Source organism: Gymnogyps californianus, chromosome 22, assembly GCF_018139145.2.
Source record: "Gymnogyps californianus isolate 813 chromosome 22, ASM1813914v2, whole genome shotgun sequence".
NCBI lineage: Eukaryota > Metazoa > Chordata > Aves > Accipitriformes > Cathartidae > Gymnogyps > Gymnogyps californianus.
The window spans coordinates 7,868,020-7,891,820 of record NC_059492.1 but is presented as its reverse complement, the minus strand read 5'-3'; the positions used below and the strand labels follow the sequence as shown (position 1 = coordinate 7,891,820).

General features: G+C 45.8%; 2 protein-coding genes across 6 annotated transcripts in view; one reads left to right on the top strand and one right to left on the bottom strand.

The window, feature by feature from the left end:
* Nucleotides 1–61: 61 nt before the first annotated feature.
* UTP11 (UTP11 small subunit processome component) lies at nucleotides 62–5,377 on the bottom strand. Its single transcript, XM_050910036.1, has 8 exons — nucleotides 5,279–5,377; nucleotides 5,102–5,163; nucleotides 4,313–4,415; nucleotides 3,942–4,055; nucleotides 3,104–3,197; nucleotides 2,665–2,795; nucleotides 966–1,076; nucleotides 62–353 (listed from the first exon to the last, which is right to left on the bottom strand). Exons 1-8 carry the CDS (start codon nucleotides 5,339–5,341, stop codon nucleotides 270–272), a joined length of 762 nt encoding a protein of 253 aa, XP_050765993.1. The 5' UTR covers nucleotides 5,342–5,377; the 3' UTR covers nucleotides 62–269.
* A 276-nt stretch (nucleotides 5,378–5,653) lies between these two features.
* FHL3 (four and a half LIM domains 3) overlaps nucleotides 5,654–23,801 on the top strand; it is a 31,971-nt gene continuing 13,823 nt past the window's right edge. Inside the window, exon 1 of one of the 5 annotated variants that reach the window (XM_050909929.1) lies at nucleotides 5,654–5,670. Coding sequence is in view for 1 of the 5 variants with exons in the window: in XM_050909928.1 (XP_050765885.1) it covers nucleotides 20,216–20,222 (7 nt within the window). In the remaining 4 variants the exon portion in view is untranslated. Of the gene's footprint in view, nucleotides 5,671–6,382; nucleotides 6,450–8,920; nucleotides 8,938–20,205; nucleotides 20,223–23,801 lie in introns of those variants that run through there. The other 4 variants (XM_050909932.1, XM_050909931.1, XM_050909930.1 and 1 more) reach the window with 4 other exon arrangements.

Sequence of the window (23,801 nt, the reverse complement as noted above, 5' to 3'; positions counted from 1 at the left end):
TTCAAGGATTGTTTATGGTGCGTATTACTAGGACATTCAGGCACCTCTTGTGGCTTCCCACTGTAAATACCAAGAGAACAAACTCTCTGATTTATTAATCAATTAATTAGATACAATATATTTATGGCTACCGCAGGCCCACAGTAATTTGTTTTAACAAAGTGCTAGGCTGCAGTGAAAAACAAACTGATACGGTGTACCAGTCCTCCTTCATAAGGAGGATCCTCTTTCTTTCTAAGCAAAGATGGTAACGTTATTTAAGGGAATGGTTAACGTTTCCGCTGAAATTTGAATTTGTAGATAGCTGGACCATTTGTTGTCTCTTTCTTCACCTTTACTTTATGAGTTTTGTCCTGGAAAAAAGAACAAGAAAAAATATTTGCTGGCACGTAAGAAGAAAAAAAAACCCACCCTTATATAAATAAGAAAGTCCCTGTCTGGGACTGACAAGGCATTAGCGAAAAATGGTCACTTTCCACTGTTTAGGTGGGAATTATATTTCTGTCTGCTCTTTCCGCCTTTAGGTTCTCAGGCACAATCTGTTTTGTTCACAAGCACCAGGGAATGGCAAGTCCCATTGAAACAAATAATTTTTTGGTCATTGGGATTTTTAAGATCTCGTAACCTACAGAAATGGTTCCTTGCCTCTGCTACTTGAAAGTATTAATTTAGTACTTGAGAGGTGCCAACAGCGTTTTAGAAAAGACTTGTGAGCACCACTTCAAAGTTGACTCTTTGTCCTTGCTGACATGGTAAGCGTTAGACTAGCAGATATTATCTACTAGCCATGGCACAACTGGGATGCTTCATCTCCTTGCTTTTTCCATACTAAAAGAGGATTACTTATTTTTAGGAGTTATCTGGAAGTATCAGTATAAAATCAGAGTGAAGAAACACATACATACAAAACTAGACCTAATGACCTTAACAAAACAGATGCAAAGAACCAGAACTAAATCCCTCACCAAAAGATCTTTACGTGTCTGGATTTTCTGTGCAATAACAAACATGGCCTTTTCTCTTTCAATGCGCTGCTTCAGGAGGTCATACTGATTCTTCCTTTGCTGGGCTAATTTCTGGAGGAAAAAAAAAAGCAGCATTTTTAAGACAGAGAGAGGAACAAGACACTATGGTCTATAACTGACCTATTCTGAGGCACTTGGACCTCACAAACATTTTTTACATTTTTAAATCACAATCATATTAAAGAACGCTGCTTCAATTCTGTGGCTAGATTCCAGAGAACCGTTTTAACATCTTGATTCTCATACTAGAGGTTTTCTAGTTAGGACTTAATTCTTTGTGCTTGTTTTAATCTCCTAAATCCAAACATAAAAACCCAAACCTCTTCTAACCTAGTTTAGATGCTGTGTAACCTTCTTCAGTAAGTGGCTGGAATTTCATTTTTCTAAATCCTCTAAATTTCAATGTTGAGTACAAGATTTAACCTCCTAATGAAAACCAAATTTATCCAGAGGGGGGGTGAAAAAAAAAAAGACAAAAAAAAAAAAGACCAGAGACCAATTCCTGAAGTGCTCAGAAATTGCACAGAGGCCTCCCAAAATGCAACTTGTTTGGTCACGTTTACCTACTAAGAGCGGATGGCTTTCCCAGCACAAAAAAGGTATTACTGCAGGTGTGATTTAAGTAATTAAATTAAGGAGAACAGATCCCTACATGCTTAAAATATGACTCAGACATTTAGAGGAGAAAACTTGTCAGTCTACAACTTGTCTAACTGCTTTACCGACAAGCCAAACTGAGAGAGCTGGCAAGAAGACAGGGACCACAGGGTGTTTGTTATCTGACATCTGATTCAGAAACAAGAGGTTACAAATTTACCAATCAGCAATTTTAGACAATTTTGTTTTTACCTTACGCACACCAACTCAAGCTTATAGGACTGCCCAATATATCTAAACTAATTAAGCGACACAGTGTTAAAGGGGAGTGTAGCTACTTCTAGGACAGAAGTGCTGTGATATTAAAACATCACAATCAAAGTTCATTGCGTAAGCAATTCATCCTGAAGGATCATGACACACTTTAAATTAGGAAAGCCAGGAAGTGAGACTATAGCTTAAATGTCTTTAAGAAGAAAAGGGGAGAGACAAATCCTGAATCTCAAGCCGCTTCAGGCTCAGAACCTAACTGAAAAATACCATGAGATCAGAAACCCAACAACAGATACATCTATGTTGGAATAAGCTTCTTCACATCCCTATTCAGGGGTGCAAGGGTTTTTGGGGAGGTGAAATGGGAGACTTAACAGGGGATGCTGCAAAAATCACACTTATAGTCCCATAGGTGTACGTCATGTAATGGAGGAGAAATACATCAATTTTGCCAATGAAACTGCCTAATCAGATCTATACCATTCCCTTCTGGCCCGTGTGTCACAACTCTTGATTTATAATCCACAGTGGACTGGGATACAACTGAACAAGTTCTCCATGTTGGTCCAGAAGATTTGACTGTAGGCTCCAGGCACTTGATGATTAAGTGACATCCACTACAGCCTTGTGTCACCAATAAAAATTCTAAGACAACAGAAGAACTTTGTTCTCCTCCACAACGGTCCAACGAATCCTCTTTCGTACTTATTATACAAAAGATGTAAAACATTAAGAAAACTGTAATACAAAGAGTGGCAGTACAAACTACCTTTAAGTGGGCAGGATCAGTAGCTCCTTTCAGTGTCTCTTTCTGCAATGTTGCAATGGTCGGTCGGTTGTACACTCTATCTACGAGCTCTGGAACAGTATCCAGATGAGTTGCAATATCAAACTCCTGAACTATAAATAAAAAGAAATTTAGGAATAAACTCACATGGATTTCTTGGACTAATGCTCAGCAAACCTTCCAAACATGTAGCTTAAGTACAGTCAGTGATGGAAGCCCCAGCAACACGGCTCCTGCAGAACCGAGGTCTTATCTAGTAATCAAAAGGGATTTCCAGAGCACCTGAATTATTATTCCCGGAAAAAAAAAAAAAAATCTTTTTTTTATGATAACAGCATAAAGAAAGCACCATACTATTTTAAACAGCCTACAATAAAACATCACAGAACAAGTTTTCTGACAAAACCTATTTAAATCTTGCCTTCTTTTTTGGTATCAAAAAAGAACACGTGCTTGTTGGGATTCTTCCCCTCCGCATCCAGCAGATGGAGCTCCGACTTCAGCCTCTCGATTTTCTGCAGGAAAGAAAAGTTAATGTTTTGCCAAACATCCTTAACGAGGTAAACAATGTCTCCCTGAAGTAAATTCCTGTTTGTTTCTCAAGCATCTGAACTCTTCCTTCCTTTTTAATCTTTGAAAATATATCATCTAGTCTATATTTATGTCATGTCTTCATAACCTTTTAGAGAGGTTAACTCTACTCGAGTAGAGTAATTTCCAGTATTACCCAGCCAAATACGTACAAATCAATTTTCAAAACAGTAAGTTACCTGTATGGCAGACAAAGTAGGAATGATTACCATGAAATCACTAGCAAAAGCATGAAGGAGAATTCAAAGCTGACTTTCTTTCATTTTTTATCTGCAGTGGTGGTGCGTGGATCAACATGAGAGCATAAAATGTTTTCAGAAGTGGGTCGTATTTCTGTTGACTGCCTGCCTACCATATTCAAACAACCCACTTCAGTAACAATAATCCTCAATTCTTTATAAAGATGAGAAGCAAGAGTACATGTTTAATGTCTGAAATTTACATAAGAAATTGCCATGTTTTATAATAATGCACGGTATAGTTTTTATTATTCAGTATACCTTCAGGTTCTATATACAGAGCTCCACTGACATTTCCATCTATCATTTCCAGTATTACACAAATCAGATTTCACTAAACATAAACATAATAGCCAACAACAACAAAAAACCACAATAAAAAGAACAATTCTGAGCAAACTGGAAAACACTAAAACAGTGAAGGATTACCTTGGCTTCTGCCACTCTCTTCATTTCCACATATTTAATATCCTGTGTCCTCATCAATTTCACCTGTTCGGGGGTCACTTCATCCTTTGGCTGCTTTATCGTATGAACTCCATCCTAAAACCAGACGGAACATAGCACTTACAGGCAGATACCATTCCAGCTATAGTGTACTATGGGTCCTAATAATAAAAGCAAAAGAACCTTTTTGTCCTTTGCCCCTCATTTTCTTCAAAGCGTTCCACAGGCACCAAACCAAGTCTGCTAATTTATTTACTAATTCATAAATGAAAAACAAAACAAGATAGAAAAAAAAAAGATGTTACTTAGAGCAACAGAGTGCAACCCTGCTTGAAGGCAATTTAGATTCTCACCTGAAGCTCTGCACGTATCATTTTAAAGTAGAACTCATCAGGATTCTTGTCCAGAGCTTTCTTTTGAAGTGCTCTGAGGGCATTCTGTTTCTTGTGATAGTCACTGGGGAAAAAAAAAAAACAAACAGAAGTTGTTCAGCAGTTTCTCCGTGTTCACACTCCCTGATGAGATGCTGAGTCCTTCAAAGTGATGCTCAGAGCTTTGAGACAGCAGACACGGCTCCACATATAGAGCTGGACACCAACAAGCAACTTTAGCTTCACAGTTTATTCCTTATCGAAGCTGGAAATGAATAGTGTCCAACAGTAAGTGTTAAAGGAGTAACGGAAACACGTTCACCCATTCTGCAAAGCTTACTGAGCTGCTTAGGACTCCTAGATCTTCTACAGAATCAGCCATTAAAGATGGAAGATAAGGCTTATAAGTTTTGTATTAATCACAATAGTAACGATTTTGTGAGGCCTTCGGCCTCCACGTTCCCTTTCCTTCTGACTCCACCACAGGGACATTTAACTGTCCGTGCATGTTGCATCTGCTTCTGTGAAAGCGCCTGCCAGACGGGATCAGGCGCACCACCTCTTGTGCCATCGAGAACGCTGCCTGCCCGCGCCGCCTCTGCGGCCCGTGACGCCGCGCTGCACAAACCCCTCCGGCCAGAGGGTAACGCTCTAGAGCCCGGCGACACCCGCGAGCGCCGCCGGGGCCGCGCACCGCCGCTCCACGCGGGGCCGGGGCCGCGCCTCGCGCCCAGCCCGGAGCCCTCCCTGCCCGAGGCCGCCCCGACTCACTCGGCGCGGAGCCTGTAGTCCTTCTTCTTCTCCAGCAAGCCCAGCTTCTTCCGGGAGGCGGGCTAGGAGGAAAGGCAGAGAACAGCATGGGCGGCCACCGCGATCGGCGACCCGCGGCGGGGCCCGGCCCGGAACGGCCCGGCCGAGGCGGGCGGCGGCCCGGCCCAGCGCACTGACCTGTGCCCGCTCGCGGTGCGGGCGCTGCCCCGACTTGGCGGCTTTCCTGAAGGCGGCCGACATGGCGGCGGGCGGCGGCCTCCGCTCGCCTGACTCGGGCCTCCCGCCCCGCCGCGGTGCCCCGCTCCCGGTCCCGCCCCGGTCCCGCCCCGCGGTACCCCCGCCCGGTGCCGCCGCGCTGCGACACGCCAGGCGCTGTCCACAGGCCGGAAGGGGCGGGGCCTCGGAGGCCAGAGGTCGCGCGCGAGGCTCGCCGGGCGCCGGCGCCGTCTCCATGGCGACGGCGGGGCCCGATGCGCTCCTCCCGCCCGCTGGGCCTCGCCGGGCTCTCGCTCGCCCCGCGCCCTGCCGGGGCGCGCAGGCCGGGCTCCGAACCGCAGCCTCGGTGGCCGGTACGGCCAGGCCGCCCCGGGTTCCGCGGGCGTCTCGGCCGCGGGCTTGTTGCGAGCCCGCGGCCGCGCGGGGGAAGAGCGGCGCTGCGAGGGAGCCGGCGCTTCCAGGAGGGGGAGCCGCGGGGCAGGCGGCGGGCTGCGGCGGCGGGGCCGGCTCCGCGGGGCTGCCTTCCGCCCGGCGCCGGGAGCCGAAACTGGGGCTTTCCTACCGGGCGGGAGCTGGTGTGTTTCCCCACCGCCCGTCCGGAGACGGAAGAGCCGCAGCCGGCCGGCTCTCCCGCAGCCCGCCACCGCCGCTCCCCCGCCCTGCGGACAGCCCCGCGCCTCGCCGAGCTGAGCAGCGGGGAAGCGGGGCGGGCGGGCTCCGCGGTAGCGGGGCTCTAGGGTGGCCGCTCGGAAGCGAGCGGGAAGGCGAAGGGATTAGCGCCGGGCCGGCTGCCTCGGGAGGGGGCTTCCGCCGCGCCCCGCTGCTTCACGGGGAGCATCCCGCGGGGGCCGGGGACAGGCGGCCCCGCTGGCGGGGCGCACGGACGCCCGGGCTGGCGGGAGCGTCCCGCTCGCACCCACCGGCGGCGGCGTAACCCCCTCCCGCCTCTCGGAGCGAGTGCTTGTGCGGGGCGGGCACCGGACGGCCCAGCCCGCCGCCCCTCGGCCCCGCCCCGGGCCGGGCTCCGCGCCGCGCTGTGGGGCTGGGGAGCAGCGCCGAGCCGCGCCGCGCCGAGCCTGCCCATCGCCGGGGCGAGCAGCGAGCGGGGGCGCGGCCCCGGGACGCCGACCAGGTGGGTCGGGACGGGACGGGACGGGCCGGGCGGCGCCGAGCGGCAGCGCCGTGGTGGGGCGGCGGCGGCGGCGGGAGCTGGGGCGGGAGCCGCCGCTGCCGCCCGCTTTGGCCCCCGCAGCCCCGGGCGGGTCGGGGCGGTCGCGGGGCGGCGGCGGCGGGGGTTGCCGCGGAGCGCAGCGGGCCGGGGGAGCGGGGAGGGGGCTGGAAGGGAAGGTGCCTCCGCGGCCGGTGTCCCTGGCGCTATCCGGGGACGGGGCATCCCCGCGGGACCCCGGCTGGGTTCACTTTGTCGTTACCCGGGATGTAGCTCGCCCGGAGAGCTCCGCTTCGGTTTGTTCTAGGAAGCACAGCTTGCACCGTTTTCTAAAAGAAAAAAAAAAAAAAAAAAATCTTTCGGTCGTGTCTCTTTCCCAGACTGTAAAGTTGCAACGCTTAAGCTGTATTTTATTAAGAAAGCTCTGAAACTTTACCCAGCCAATAAACTCGGAAGTAAACTTAAACCAAATGTTCAAACGTAGTACAGAGAAATTTTCAACACATCCTAAATGGTTGCTATGTTTCCAGAGAATCCTGGGGTAGGTACAGGGAAAGACGACTCAAAGCCTTGCTTTTTTTGTGTGCATGTGTGTTAAACAAAGACTCAAAAGTCACAGTTTAGATCTTGCTATTGAAAAATAGCGCAGCATCTTTCCAAAATGTTTTTTTTACTGAACACAGTTTTGATTCAGATTGTTACGTTTTCTTACAGGTAATGTTTTCTTTTTTGGTTTCCACTTTTGTGGGTATTTTGTACTTGTGGTTACATTAATCGCTTTGACTCTTCCATGGGAATTCATGGAAATGTTGGGTATGCTTCATAGTTAGCCTGGGTGAAGCACGTTAGTAGGAATTACTCTCTACTGACTCAAGGCTCAAATGGATGGCATGTGATGGTGGTTACTTATCTTCACAGTGCAGGCTTTGATACTGAGGTCTCTATACTTAGATTTGAATTTAGGACGTTCACTGTTTCCCGGTTTTGAAAATCATAAAGAAATCTTTCCAAAGTGGAAAACCTGTTACAGGAGCACAGGGAAGGCTGCCCTAGACCAGGCCGAAGGTCTGACGAACCCAGTGGCAGCACAGGCCACTAATGAACAGCTAGGGAAGGTGTGGGGAGGTTTCTTTTACTTTTCTGACTCCTCTACCAAGCGTTAGAAATCTGTGGCTCTTCTAGCTGCTATGAATGTGTGATTGTCAAATATTCCTTTACTGTTAATTTTTGAGAAGCGTTTTCTTGGATATTTCCTTAGGAGTCTCTCGTATTTAAATATGTGCCTTTGGGATGAGTAATATTTTTCTGGTGTTCACAAAGGTGTTGAAGCTGCCTCATTTCCCTCACTTGCTTTGTCAAAATGTGGTTTAACTTCCTGATAGCAGGCCATCAGCAGGACAGCAGGAAAGGGGAAGTCTGACATTTCTCCTGTCTTATTGTTGTGCCATTTTCTTTCCTTTTCCTAGGATGGAGACCATATGGTTCTCTTGCTTCTGTTGCTGGCTGCTTCCTTAGAGGCACAGAGTTGTGAGCATTAGTTTAATTCTTACCCAGCTAGGTCTGTAATTTTGTGTACTTTTAAGACTGGTGGCATAGCATAAGAGACAAAAATATAGGCAATATAGTTAGTTGTGGGCACTAATTATAGTGGATGCTCTACAGCAAAAAGTATGTTTTGGAATAAGAACTCCTTAAACCTGTACATAGGGAGTGGTGGGGACACAACAAAGGCAGGGTGGTGTTTGGAAATATCCAGAATTCCCTAGCAGGAAGCCCTGCGAACAGTTCCATGGTCTCAGCTTCTGGAGCACTGCTGTCTCTCCATGTTGGATGTTTTTGAGAAGCCTCTTGGGGGAAAGTCTGTGCATCTCCCCTGCCTGCAGAATAGCATCTGAAGAGCTGAGGGGTGACTAGTGTGCTAAAGATCAGGCTGGTTCCTTGGTCTTTGGGAGGATGGTGGGTCACTGCCGTTCCTTCTGCAGGATTTGCAGCCATCTGCAGCACGTCTGCTGTCAGCTCTGCTTCCTGTTTACACTGCAATTCGTTGTGGAGCGGACTCTGAAACAGCCATGCTGTCTGAGGACACAGCTGGCGGCTGGGTGGCTCAGCTCTCCGAGATCCTCGTGGGGAGGAAAGGCAGGAGTCTCTTGCCCGGCCCGTGTCCTCGCGGTTGCCCTGATGACACATGCTTTTTTTTTTTCCTGTAGAGTATCAGCCTTGTGTGGCTATAGGCAGTGTTCACTAGTCAATGGATTTCTGAGGGTTATGAGGTCAGTGATGTTCTTTTGGGTTTTGGGCTTAGCAGCTTTAAGACAGAGGTGAACGCTTAACTGATGGAGCCAGGAAAAACTTCTCTGCGGGTAGGTTACTGAAATTCCCAGTGCGCCAACTTTGAAAGCACTTGGTTCTGTTCACGGCCAGGACTCGCTTGCTCTATTGCTTGCTCTATGAGGTAAGATGCTTTCTACTGTGTTCCTAATTGCGGCTGAGCTGATGCTGTTACATGTCCTGCTGTTTTTTGAAATGCCATCAGGAAAATGGAAAAAATTGATTACTGTGCTCAAGTGATTCCCACCCCCGCTCCCTGGAAAAAGACTTTTATGGTAATCACAGCACTGACACACAAGATTTTCATGGTGGCCCGCTGGGGTCCTTGTTCATGTCTGTGGGATTTTCACTGTCCTTAGCTTGTGTGAGGTCATGCTTGAAGAGCCCTAATTGCAGCAGTAGCCTCGGGAGAGAGACCTGAGTGTTAAATCTTTTTGCCTCTGCCTCACCTTTCGTGTGAGAAAGCTTCCATAGACAAAGAAGGTGTTTACGGAAAACTGGGGGCGGGCTGGCTGGTCTGAATAAAAACCAAACTTCTTAACTGGACAAACAGCTTCATAATTTCTTGTAATTCCTCAAGTAACGAAACCATTTCTCCTCTGGTCTTCAGTATTCAGTATCCCTGGTCGACATCCGCTGTTCCTGGATTGCCTGTGCCCACTGTGGAGCACCCAGTTTGGTCTGGCAAGAAGGTGGTGCAAATGACATTTGCAGTTTTGCTCAGCATTCGACTCCAGAGTGCAAGCTGCTACACCTCATTCCTTAGGGGAATTTGACTATTTCTGCTGAAATTTCGATGGCCAAACTGGAAAAGTTCAGAGAGAACCTGACAATGTTTTGCCTGGTGATGTCATGAAAACAAATGTAAATGTTTTACTCTGCTAAAAAAAAAAAAAAGAGAGAGAGACAGACAGACAGCTCTAACAATAGAAACCAGCTGCATCCAGGAAAGGGAAAAGGCCAGTTGTTAGGGGGCAGAGAAACTTTACCAGTATTATTTAATCTTCAGATTACTACCAAGAGTTTAGGATCCCTTTTAAAGGATAGGACATGCAAGTATGAGGGCTGAGAGTTTGCAAGCAGAGGGGTTCAGCTGCACGTGCTTTGTTGGTTTCAGTGGGACGTGGGTCCCACAGCCAGACTTCACGGCTCTGACTGCTCTCTGCGAAGCAGCTGCCACAAAGCTGCTGCAGCGTTCTCCGTTCTGCAGCCATTTGACAGAGAGGAGGTGGCATTTCCTGTGAACGCTGATGTGTAGGTACTAGACTTTGTCCATTAAGAAGTGGTGGGTGTTTAGCTACAGTTGGAAAGAAAAATGCTCCATTCTGCGGAGATGTAGTTGCTGAGAAAAGTCCTTGGTCTTTGTTTCTTCTCTTCCTTCCGTTTTGCACTGGTTTTGCCAGGTGTAAAATACAATTGTCAGCAGTTTACAGGGAGGGGGAGTGTCAGTTTTCCTGTTGAAGAAAATATCAAGGGTCTGACTGTGAAAGGAAAGGGGAAATTGAAGAATGCCACATGGCTTCCACCTTCCTGTATTTCATCCTAGCAGAATTGCCTCTGCTGAGTGACCCACTTGGTGTCTGTTGATATTTGCTAAATGGAGAACAGTTTTAACAAATGATTCTACCCTTACTCAACAGGAGCCCACTGAGAGGATACTACTACTCTGGGAGGAATCAGAAAGACATGTTCATTAGGGCTAAGTTAATAGTTAATCAAGAGTTATTTAGAAATGGGTTAACACAGAATCCAAATAGCAATGGAGTAAAAATCCTGAAATTTATGTTCTTGTTCTTAGTGCAGTCTCACTTTGGCTTTATTTGGCCTGTGGTTATCTGACTGTTAACGTTAACTCATATCATTTTTTATTTGCCTCTGAATATATTACTGTAGACTGTCCTAGGCTTGCAAGTTGTGGAGTTCTTTTATGTAAAGTATTTTGAACTTCTCAAATACAAAAAAAAAAAAATCTTAAATCAACACCATGGATAAATATTAACTCTAGACCCTTGTGATTGGTGTCATCGCTGGATGGAAGTTTGTTGATGTTTATGCCCAACCTGCCCAGTGCCAGTTCTGTTTAGGAATATAAATTATCTTCCAGCACCAACCTGGTGGCTGGTGCCAAGGACATAATCTTAACTGCTTCCTAACTTAGTTTTGAACATCTGAGCTGTAAGCCAGAGGAATGTGCTGTGTCTAACCTGGAGCTGTTAGCGTCCTCCAGTGTCATAAATCCAGTGAGTGGAGAAGCCAGTGCAGGTGACTGGACAGCTGGAGCTGTTTTCTCTACACACGAGGGGGAAAGGGACCTCTGAATAGCTCAAGGAAATGCTCAGTGCTGTTGGAACGGCCATGGATCTGCTTCCCTAGTGCTTCCTTCAGCACATGTTACACTTGACCCTGCCAGTACTAAACGCCAATAGGAGTCAAGTCATTGTCCCCAGTGGCAGATTAAACTGCTTGGCCATTGTTGAGAGTCCAAGATTTTCCTCTCTCACCCTGTTTAAATGGCTGCTTGGATGTGCAGCCAAAGTAAACATGAGCTCATAAAAAATGTAGAGATAACAGATACAGACTAGCTGTTGTGGACTAAACAGGCATGCTGTAGCACAAAGATGTGTGAGTTTTGCTCACATCTTTCCTGCTTTAGTTTTGAAGCTCAGCTACCTGAAAAAGAGGCGGTACAGATCAAGCATAACATCCTTTCTGTTGAGATAGGGGAACTGTATTTATGTGTATCCTTTGAATAAGAAAGGGATCTGTTAGGCTGCTGAGGATTTAGTGCCTGCTTGCAAGGTATATATAGTGCGCAAACCTCAGGCTAGCACTTCCTCACTTGAGAGCTGGAAGTGCTGTGGCAGTCCATACAGTTTCAGAATACTTTCCTGTATTTCCCCACAGTCCATTTCCTTGTTGGCAATAAACGCATTTTCAATTGACTTTTAACTTTTTCATTTACTCAGTACACAGCCTGTGAAGGCCACTGCTGTAAGATAACATTGAGATCAGTAGTCTGCGGGGGGTTGTAAAGAGGTGAGATATCTACGTGGCTATCAGGAGTGCCTAAACTTATGGTAAAGGAAAGAATGAGATTGGGAAAGGATCAAAAATCTTTCCGTGTGTGAAGCCACTGTGGAGTGACAGGGGTTGGATTGTCCCTGTATTCCTGTGATGCGGTGCTGTTGAATACTATGTTATGAAAGGTGCTGAAGTGAATAGCTGGAGAGGTACTATAACTGTTTTAAGTGCTTGTTTGTTGCTAGCATATCTAATCGCTGTGTGTCTGAAGATGGCTGACCTGCCGAAGTCCTTTTGCAGTGGCTTTCTTTGCTTTCCTCTTCCTGAGGCCTGGGTTGGCATGCCTTTGGCTCTGGTGGGATAGCGCGGTCTTGTACTCTGTCCTCCAGCCTCTTCTGTAGTGGAATGGCAAGCAGTGATCAAAAGGTTATAGAGAAACTGAGGGCTGAGAGTGTGATATGACGTTAAAGGATTAAAGGCTGCTGGGCAATAATTACCATAAACGATGCAGACACGTCCAGATCTAGGAACAGTTTTTCCTCTTTCATCCCAAGCCAGTAATGGCTTATGCTGACAGCACACCTGGAAATGAGGTAACTGAATACTCTGCCCACATTGTTCAGATTTGCTGGGGCTTGGGCACAGACGTAGCATGTGTTTTCTCTGCTCCTGGGCAACCTTTGTTCTCGTGCAGCCAGGAAGTCTTGCTGATGAAATGAGACAAGACAGGGTGCTTCTCTTCCTTTCTCGGGAAGGACGCTCCTAAGCCACCTGTGGTGTGACTTTCCTGAGAAATACCCTTTCCAGATGCGGAGATCTTGCTGCTATTGAAGTACGAGGCGGAAATACTTCCAGTGCTGCCTGAACATGTTATTTAGGTCAATTGCAAGGAAGATGGCAACATGAATCAGAAAAGGAGTTGGAAGAGGAGGAAAGTCATTAGACTAGACAGCACCTTGACATCCCCTGCCAATGCAGGATTTTTCTCTGCCAGCACAGAAGCGCAGTTAGAGATCACACTCGTCGTCTTCTGTGCTCTCTGTACACTCCTGTGAGTAGCTGGACTGGAAATGAAAGAGAAGGCTGCAAACAAAAGCCTTGCCTTTATCACTCTGCATCAGTGTACCTATTTCCTGGTGTATTAACTACTCTCTCTGAAAGAGAGAGAGCAAGGTCTCCTCCTTATCCCTCTGGAAAACAAGATACATCAGAATAATTGCTCTAACTGCGTCCATTTTGGGTGAATGAGTCTCCAGAAGATGCTTTTGTGGAGGCGCAGTCACCACATTTTTGTGGCAACTGCTCGCTGGTGGAGTGCTGGCCGAAATAGCTGGGATGATTTTCCCACCAGGTAACGGGCAGGCGGTGCCCGGCGCACCGCGGCAGCACCGAGGAGCAGCAGGGGTGCGCAGGCAGTACGGCAAAGCAGAGCCAACAGCCTGAGCGCGCTGGGCCGGGGCTTGGGCTGAAGGGATGAGGGATGTCAGCGGTGGTGGGAAACCTTCTAAAAACGTCCCGTTGGGCAGGGCTTTGCCGAGCACTCCAGTTTCCCTTCCCAGAGGAAGCAGCCTGAATTTACCCGTTGCTCTGTAGAGACCTGTAGGCTAAAACAAATTATTCTTACGCAGTAGAAAACATTGGGACCAACCTTAACTGATGAAGCAATTTGCCAGCTTTTAGCCTCAAGGTCCCTAGTCCCTCAGGGCTTTCCAGCGTAATGACTTGGGTCGGTTTCCCAGAAACATTCTCTTGGATTTGTGCTGTTGGCAATACTCTGGCTCATTACTGGCCGTTTTATTTTTCCAAGAGCCAGCTCTTGTTAGCTTCGTTCTCACAGTATTGTTTTCTTTCTAGAAGAAGCTTTTGCTGGCTCTCCTAAACTATCACATGGGAATTGCTTACTAGCTTAGATTTATTTTTTTTTGTTTTGACCCAAAGCTGCGCTTCGCTCCCCTCTGTAACACTGCCAACATCATTTCCAGTCTCTTTTAAGCATATGTTTTGCAATAATATCTAAACTCTTGGCTCCAAATAACTGCCTTACAGAGAGATTAGTATCTTCTAACGAAGGAATTGAGAAGCAAATAGTGAGAACAAAAGCAGTATGTTGAGAGCCTGTAAGACTATCCTGACCTTTCCCAAAGGCCTCAGCCTAGACTTCAGCGTTTAGCTAGCAGATGGCAGAAATCAGGGTGGGCTTTAGTTTGCATAGTCCTCTGCCCAGTCACTGTGTTTGCTGGAATGTGCTCTGCACGTTGTTGCCATCTGGGCTTGACTGTACTATTCTTATAATCTCCAGGGAGCCTTCCCTAGCAGAGCTCATCTCTGATGGAAGTCCTCTTTGGCTGACCTTGCACTGAGGCTAGTATTAGCAGCGTGGATTTTTGAGATTTGACAGCAGCATTCTTCATAGGAAGAAAACTGGCCTGGGAATGTTTTGTCCTGGCTGGGAAAGAAGGTATGCCGCTTGCCAGCTGCGTTCTCCAGGTATCCGGCTGGGTACATGGTATTAAACTAGAGAGTGAGGAGGTCAATATTAACATTTTCAAAACTTCAGGCAAAAGTGCTACAGGAACACAAAGGCCTTCAGAAAACCAACTGAAAAATTGCCTTTGCTTTAGATGGGAGAACTAGATGTAGAGGTGGGAAGGAAGTTGTATGAGGCCATTCAGGAAATTAGCAGCAGTGGTGGGAGTATACTCCGTATCTTCTGATATTAAAAAGCTCCTCCTTGGTTTGCATCCCTGCATGTCTGGGAGGCTGTGTCTGATCTGCAGAAGTAAAGATTGATGATTAGAGAATTGGCATCTTTGGAAGTCCTAATTAACACATTGCTCAATTTGGGTTGCAGGTGAGTTGAGTTCCAGTTGCTCCGTGCATTTTTGAGTTTGTTGCTTTTTAGTGCATATGACTATATATGAGTGCACAGATTTCAGCATCTCCCTAGGACTAAATAGCACCAGGATTAAATGTATTTGCTTTTGTTGAGTCTTTAGCTCCAAAGTTTTGTGGCAGAATAGCAGAAGTGTGTAAAGCTGATGCTCTGGTGAATGTTAAATGAGACTATCTACACTTACATTTCTATCCTCATCGATTCTTCGTTTGTACTGCAGTAGTATCATAGATCTGGAGGTTGCAAATTTCAATTAAATTTGCACAAAATGGCTTTGGGGCAGTTTCTGCTTGGGAATCTTTGTCGTTGTCCTTGTAAATATAAAACCTGATGCACCAGACTAAAATAATGCAATCAGAATGTATTTTCTAGAAATGTTTTCTAATCCCTCTGAATTGTGATTCTTAAAGTTTATATTCAAATGTCTTCTGCCACACAGGCAGAATGAGGGCTCCAAATGGCGTGAATAACTGCTCTTGGCAGCACTGTTTACCAAAGTAGTAGCTAAGTTGGATCCTGTATGTTCTGACCTGCCCGAGTCGCAGGTCGTCCATTTGCACCAGCTGCTGCAGCGTCCCGGAGAATTTCCTGCATTGCTTTTTAAAGATTTATATATGCAGGGACAAAAAATAGATCAGAAGACTCGCATATGCCATGAAGATCCTTTCCTGATGTTATGTGCTGCGTAGCCACCTTTTCCTCCAAGCTCTTTCCAGCTGACCTCATCTCTCCATGCTATTCCAAGGTTTTTACCTTTATTTGCATGAGTGAGCCTGGGGTTGTGGTGTTCTCTGTTGCTCATCGTTTGGTAGGGCAGGCAGTTGAGATGTGTTGAACCTGGAGCTGAGAGTCTCAGAATTGCAAGGGAGCTGACTAACAAGCGGCTGCTTACAGAGGGAGGCGAGAGTCGGGTGCGGGAGTCCCCACAGGAGGCAGAATCTTCATCTGAATCTAAATGAATGGTCTGCTTTTCAGAGGAACTGAGCTGACTTTGCCTGAAATCAAAAGAACGGATAGGTGCTCAGCACCCCTGGCATTGAGAGGCCAAGCTACAGGCTGCCAAATACAAAACCAAGGCAAGAACGAAACCAAAAACTCTCCCAGCCTCTGTTCTGAGGCTGCAACTGCTCTGGCTTCGATACACAGCATTTTAGGTGTGGAAGGGTACATCCCAGCCGAGCGGCCGGTTCCAAGAGCTGTGCTGTCCTCTGGGGAGCCCGGTGTCTGTGTTCCCGTTTGCACTGTGCATCTCGCAACGTGTGCTCACAGACCTGTGTTCGCTTCTGAATCACACTGCTCTGTACTTGTGACACTTTTATGATGGATTGCTGAACACTGAACCTGTGGCACCCGTTGTCTTCTGCTCCCTTCTGCCTGTCCCAGTCCGTCCTTAGTGAAAAGTCTCACTCTTTCGTCGGCCTTTTGCGCTCTCCAGCTGTGCACGGGTTGGAGCTCACTTGAGGCTACTTTTGATACAAATTCCCAGGAGAATTTGCGTGATGGTCCCAAAGAGGCTCCTCTCCACGTCTGTCCTGTTGCAGCTTTGTCCCTTTGTTTCCCAGGCGTAAGGGACTCCTGCCTTTTGCCTTTGAGTCTCCGGCTCAGCTGGCCAGCCCGCGTTCAGCCACGCTCTTGAGAAATCTTAGTGGAGAGTTAGACCTGGCAGATGGAGGCTGTTACCTCATTCCACAAAAATGCTTTGTTATTGAGAAAATGGAAACTGTCTGAGGTTTGGGAGCTGAATAGAGTCATTGGTGTCTGTTTTAACCGCAGTTTGGTGGTGACTGCTGAAAGTTCCCCTCTCCGAGCATTCCCTTTTCCTACACCCATAATCTTCAAGTCATCGGAGAGCTGCAATGATTTAACTCATTAGCTGAGCAAATGCTGAATACTGTTGCATACTCTGCAGAAACTTTGCTAAAACCTCAGCATCTTCCAGCAAAAGAAAAATGGCTAGCCAATAAATAACCTTTGCAAACTGTTGGCCAGAAAAGTGATCCCTATGGATACCAAGCCGAATTTAACTCTTTTTTACAATCTCAGCTGTGCCTCTTGTTTACTTGATTTTTAAAAAGCTGTATTAAAATTATGCAGGAACTTCTTGGAGAGAAAAGGCATGCATGGAGGCTTATGTTTTGTAATGCTTTAACAGAGGTATCTGAATCCCAGTTCTGAAGAGAAATTTCATCAGTAATTTTTAAAAGTAGATTTCAGCACTGGGGATTTGGGAGCATAGGAGAAAGAATAAACATAGAGATTGAACTATTTGCAAGCTGGTTTTCATATTGCTGTGAATAATGACTTGAGTTAGTCAGTACAGAAGAGCATTAACCTAAATACAAGACTTGTTTTAGTTAACAGATATTTGTATGCGTTTGTGAAACTGTGGCATCTGATATCTCCTGCTGAGAACATTGCATAAGCATTATTCACCAAGCACCCTAATAGAGCTGAAAGCAGCAGTGTTAGCTTTTTGGAAATAAAATGAACACTTTATTTATGTATTTTTAAACTAATGAATCTTAGCGGGCCAAATGAATGTCTTCCAGCTGCTACAGATGGTTTTTACATGACTAAATATTTTGGTGCATAGAAAAACCTAGAATACTGGAACCACAAGATATTAAATATTTAATTATTACCCCGGAATGTAAATATGACCTTGATATTTTGAATTTATTTAGCCAAATTTCAAGTGTTCACTTAGAAATTCATCAATTAATACAGTTCCGATCTTGTTATCTGGGAAGAAGAGTGACTACTCAGCATCTTCTCCAAATTCCTTTAAATATCAGAGTGGGTTTCAGTAACAGGAATTTGCTTAACTGGAGAAATAATCCCAGCTGTTTCAGGCGGAACCCAGGATCAGTATTTTAGCTGTAATGAACTGTTTCCGTTCTAGATCCGTGCTTTCTGTGGGTTTGCAGTGTAACCATAAAAATCCTTTCCAGGCTGAGCTCTGCCTCCTGAGGTCTTTGGGAGGCTTTTTAATACAAAATGCAAATTGTAAAAACAATTAGCAGTTGATTTTCAGACTGTATCCTACCAGTTTAGAGCCCATTGTGGACACGTGTTCCTGTAACTGTAAAGCAACCTTATTTCTTGAATGATCCAAGCCCACAGGATTTCCCTCACGTGAGTGTATCAGAGGTTAGGTAATTTCTGTTGTAGTTCAGATCTGTGTGGCTGCAGATCATGCCATTTTCCACTAAAACAGCGTGTATACTAACTCAGTACTGCTGGTGAAATATGTCTTTTTTAAGGCTCTTCTAATGAAACAAAAGAAATTGAATAATAATATAAAATGTCTATCTGAAAGGCCTAACTTCAGCATGGTTGGAGACAAAAATTCCTCTCTGAGGTCCACATCTGATGGCAGTATTCCTAGATACTGCTTAGGATGTGAAGATGGTGAAGAAAGAACAGCAACAAAAAAAGTGGATCCTGAACTGTCTCTGAGTGCAAGGACTACTTTTGTCAGCATCATGATCCCACATACTAGCCTAAACTGCGGACTTTTGCCAGGCTTTTGACCTCACCTTGGAATTCCACGACCCTCATTTAAGGAAAACGTGGCTTTTTCTATTCTTAAGAACTAACACAATTTGAACTGGTGCATAGCTCCTGGTGCTGCACTACTCCAGTGCCTTCTTCCAGCTCAGCGTGCTCACTTTTAAAGCCCAAAGTTTAAACAGTAGGAGTGACTAGCAAAGGCATGGTGTTACTTGGTCGAAAGAGCTGGAGTCTGGATTAACTGTACTTTGTAACTGCACAGTGCTGTGTCTGTCTGTCATAGAATGGTTTGGGTTGGAAGGGACCTTAAAGATCATGTCGTTCTCTTCCTTCTTTTCCTTCCTTTTTCGCCTGCTTCTCACAAAGAGTTCAGTTTGTGGAATCTGTTTGGACGTAGGTCTATAACATGCATTAGTGGGTGTCACAGTTCCCAGGCTGACGGGGGTATGTGCTGCATCTCAGAAGGAGAAGAAAGATGGACAGGGACTTGGATCTTGGTTCCATTTTTAGTTCTACCAGGCTTGCCTTGTGCCAAAACCCTCCGAGGTGCAAATCCCAGGAGGGAGATACAATAACTCCCTGCCCTGCAGGTATTATAAGGGTAAATAATGTTTTTGCTGGTGACAGCTGTTAGGGAATTGAGGAAGCAACAATCCTATGAGAGGTACGGGATGTCAGATCTGTGGAGACTTGCATTTATGGTCTTGCACTGAATCGCCATATATATTTGTGTTATTTGCAGTAGGGAGTCAGGGAGCTAAACTACTTTCCAACTAAAGAAACTAATCTTTAGTTTGTGTCCTTAAATGTGGATTAGTTATTCTCATCTGCCTCTTTTCTCAGCACATGGAAATTTTCAAATAGAAAAGTCAGTGTTTAAATTTTAAGGCATTTCAGTGGCTACCTTTAACTCAGTGAACACTTTGTATCAAGAAAATTGCTGCGATGCCTAACTCAGAGGGTTCTGGAATATGTAGAGTAATAGTGGTACTTACTAAAGAGTCATTAATAGCAAAAAGTACACGGTGTGTTGCATGCAACTCAGCCAAGAGAAGTTTTATGTCTAGTATTTCTCAACCCTATGCAAACATCTTGTAGCTCACAGGAAGATTAAATCTGGCCCACTGCACTTGTGTAGAAGTCCTGGATGCGTTGCTTTTGGAGAGCCTGAAGAGCTGCGTGTGGAAAATCACAAATGCACTTCAGGTTGGTGAAGGTGTTAGACCATGTGCACAGACTGTATCATGCTTCATGCTCTGTGAAACAATGACTCAACTAAGGAATGATGAAATAAGTGCTTTCAGATCCTTGATAGCTTTGAGTTTTAATTTTAGAAGACAACGCAGAGCAGAACTTGGAATAAGAGTGGAAGAGGGCAGTCCAGAGATTTTGAATAACTAGGCCCCAAGTAGATCATGCTGTTTGAATAATGCTGACCCTTTCCAGTGGAAATCAATGAGTTCTGCTGCTCACCTCATTAGTGCCTGACTTGGTAAGTCAGGCTAATAATGATGTTCATTAGCTTTTCACTTTCTGTTAAGAGTTTTGCGTGTTCTCTTCCCCCCCCCCCCCCCCCGGTAATCCTGACATCGAGAAACAGAAAGGGTTTGGAAGTGAAATATACCTACACAAAATTGGAACCGGAATTCGTATGTCTCTTACAAAAATTTAGAGTAACTTGAATTGTAAGTGTCCAATTTCCAGTCACAAGTAATGACATTTAAAGCTCTGTAGGAAATGCAATCCCTGTGCTGATGTCACCCTCTGGTTTATGATGTGACTGCTTTTGTTTCTGGGCAAGCACTTGAGTGTTTTGCTAGTGAAGTGATGATTTACTAGTGAGAGTCTCTCGCTGGTCGCACCTGCTCTCACTGGCTGCGGTGTGAGTCACTGGGAGAGCCACGCTCGCGCTGCTCCTCACAGTGCTGCTGCCCTTGAGACGCTTGGGTTTTACGCTGGTCCGTCCCATTCGGCAATGCAAGGTAACAGAGAACTGGTCTGAGTTTCTGTGTCCAGGGGTTTGCCAATTTGGGACAAATAGCTTGTAAATAGAGCATTTTTGTTCTGGTTTGCTAGGAGAACAGAGGGAGGGTTATTAGGGCATTGGTGGTGTCTTGTTGCAGTGAAGCCCACAATCCTTGAGCTGCTTGAGCATGCAAACAGCTTTGGAGAATCTTTCAATCTAGTCAGAGAGCAGGTTGCTGTTGCTTCCTTCAGTGAACAAGTGTGGAGCATCTTCTCTGCAGCAAAGAAATGGGGCATTGCTTCATATCTGCTGCTTCAGTGGCTGAAACGTCATCTCTTCTTGGTCTTTACCTGTAGGTTGTCATGAGAGGAGCCTCTGTTAGTTACAATTCTGACCTTTCGGTTCCTTTTTAATCTGTGACAAATCTGTTTCGTGTGGGTTTCCTTGTAAATCTCAGATTTGAATGAGAGAATGAGGTTCTGTAAATGAGCCACAGACCTGGATCAGGGGCTCTCCGATATTGTTACTACTTTTCTGTTCATGTGGGTTTTTTTTCTGTAAAGGGGCAGTTTTCCCCTCTTTATGAGTTTTTAGGCACAGTCAGCACATGTGCTTTACCGTGCCGCCTGCCAGCAGCAGTGCTCCGTGTCGCCCACACTGAAGTGCTGCCAGCATGGTGAGCAGTAGCACTAGTTCAGAGGCAGACACATCCAGCGGGCAGGGGCATAGATGTTGGAAACTTAATGTGTAGCTGCGTGATATAAAGGCATTCATAAATTTTGTGAGCGTTTGTGCCCCTTAAAATAGCTGTTTCCAGTTCGTCTTTTGGATGTGGCACCAGTTTTCCTTTTCATGGGTACCACCAAAGACTCTTTATCTCAAAGTGTGGCGGCACAGCATGGCAGAAATTGGAAAGCATGTTGCATCTTGCAAATTTCTTTTTAGTGCTTGCAAGGAGTTATTTCTTAGAGATTTTATGTAAAATATGTGACGATTACAACTGATGGCTTCTATTATTTAAAACGTGCAGTACTTAAGAGTAATTTTTGAAGGTGCCAGTGAGAAATGCTTTAACAAGCAGACTGATTTGAAGGTAACCAGCTCTGTATAGTAAAAGTAAATGACACCTGATGACCCGATCACCTAGCAGAGAAACCTGCAGCCACAGAAGGAGGAAACTTGTTTCACTTCTGCGTTGGCAAGGCAGCGGCTAAAAGAGGCGGCTATCTTCCTCTCTCAGCGATCCCCTGTCTGTCCCTGTTCTGTACTTTCTCGTACTCTCGAGGGCTCAGCTATGCTGTCCCTGCAGAGCGCTACCTTTTTTCAGGGGGGGTGCAGCTGGCACATACAGCATCTCCCAGGCAACAAATGATCTTAGTTTTGTTTCGGACCACAGGCAAGCAGTTCTGGGGATGGTAACCTGAGACAATTTGTCTTTGCCAGGATTCAGTCCTTCCCCAGATTTAGAAGCTGCTCACATGCTGCGGGCTACAGAGCTGTAATTGCCTTTGCTTGCAAGGGACACCAGCAGCTGTAAAAAGTACTTTAGACCGAGACTGTCCCTACTTCTCGTGCAAGTAGCAGCCCAGGCGGAGAGGCCCACGGTCAGCGATCGGGACGGTGGGAGAGAGGCTGCTGGGCAAGAGCTTGTGTGGCACACGAGTGTCATTGCAGTGTCTCCCCTGTCACCTTCCTGGCTTTCTCTTCACTCTGCTGATTTTGCATGCGGGTGGAGAGCCCTGAAAGGCACCAAACTGCCAGGGTTACAATGCAGGTCACCTTTCTCGGTCCGTGTATCTGCTTATATGCAAGAAACCAACTACAAATGCGGGTGTTTGGGAGACACAGAATCAAATCGGAAAAGGGAGTATTTTGACCAAATTTGGTAAAAAAATTCACTTTGCCCTTTAAGTAATAGGCACACATTAAATGAAACATGCCTGGTTTGTATGTCTTTTCCTGCTACTGTAAGTCAAAGTTGCTTTGTTTATTAAAAAAAACCCTGAAGTTGAGCAGAGCCTTAATCAGCAAAAGAGCTGCCAGGCTTTCTGGAGAAGACAGTTAATAAAGGATTGGGCTCAGACCACACAGGTTTGCTTTTGAGCATGTGAGCACAAAACATGCGCACTGTGACTGCATCCGTCCCCTGCAGCCTGTCCACAAGCTCACGTGCGTGCTTGTTCAGAAGCAAGCTTGAAGCAGCCCCCTGATTGCCTTTATGTGCAACATAGAGGTATAATCTCATAAGTACCTTTTATTCGGGGACTATAAAAAGTTTTGTAAACGCTAACTTAAATTATGTATCACCTCAGAAATAAGAATGGCTTCCGCCTCAATTTAAAAAACAGCTGCCTCTAGGGAAAGAGAAGTGAAAACTACAGCATAAGGTTAGAACTGTAAGAGAACTTCAGGGAAATAGAGTGGTATTCCATTATTTTGCAGTGATATCTGTACTGAGATGCACAAACCCCGAGAACTAGCAACCAGAGCAGTCAGATTATTTTTTCTGCATATAGGCTGTGATGTCTGTTTGAATTGCAAGATTCTTGTGTGCTGAGCAGATCTAAGATGAAGGTAAATTGGCCTCAGTGTGCAGTTAGTCATTTCCTGTCATGCTTTCATGTTTGAATTCTAGTGTACTGGATATGACCTTTATTTCATGGGGCAAAGAGATTTTGAAACACTATTGCCAGAGTCCTGGGTTTGTGCAGTTGGATAAGCAGTTAGGCATTTATATGGCTATGGGCCAACTTTGCTGGGTTACATGGGCATAAATCAATTCAGTCCCAAATTAAACTTTCATTGCTAGATTATAATCCTCACAACATGCTTATTCTTCAGAACTCCCTTTTTCTTTCTGTAATAGCCAGGACATTATAAAGATCTCACTGTGTTTCTCCATTTGGAAGGTTTAGGACATCCTAGGCTCTGTGCAACAGAGCTCTGTCTTTTGAGTTTGGGGCACGGATGCGTTTTCCCATTTGATCTTTGTGGTCCTATGTTTGTTTCTGGAGAATACTGACTTCATGCAGGGGCCCTGTACCTCGTGCGAGGTTGCAGTTGCAATGATGTGTGGTGTTACGAGGCTGTAGCACACAGAACAAGAAAATATATGCTACAACAGGCAGGTAATATGAAGCACCTTATCTACCAATTTGTAGTTTCACGTACATTTATATATACTCTCTTCATTACTTTCTTGACGAAACCTCATCCAGTTATGATCCCTTCCCATCACCTTTTCTTGTCCATCACTTCATAATGACACGAGCAAAGAAGGTTCAGAGATAAATTATACCGCTTCTAAGCAACGGGCATTTCACTGTCCAGATTAGCTTCTGCCTAGACCTGGTGTGAAAAACTGGGGCCTGGAGGCCAGCCGCTGCCCATTAATTTGTTTTATAGGGTTGATGACTGTCTTTAGGGTTTGTGTTGTGTTCTTGCTTTACTGTTTGTTGCCAGTAGGATGATGGTTAATATACGGTCTGCTCAATATGTCTGAAAGGCCTATTCAGCCCTGCACAAGCAACAAGGTCCTCATTCTTGCCCAATATTCGAGTTGAAAAAGGAAAACTAAGGGAATTTGTGGATGTGA

Excerpts from the sequence above, each read along its gene's own strand:
- UTP11 (XM_050910036.1), bottom strand. The coding sequence starts at position 5,341 with ATGTCGGCCGCCTTCAGGAAAGCCGCCAAGTCGGGGCAGCGCCCGCAC. Across the intron at positions 4,056-4,312 it reads TGATACGTGCAGAGCTTCAG|GATGGAGTTCATACGATAAA; the intron begins GTGAGAATCTAA and ends GTCTGGTTTTAG. Across the intron at positions 354-965 it reads AGACACGTAAAGATCTTTTG|GACAAAACTCATAAAGTAAA; the intron begins GTGAGGGATTTA and ends TCTTTTTTCCAG.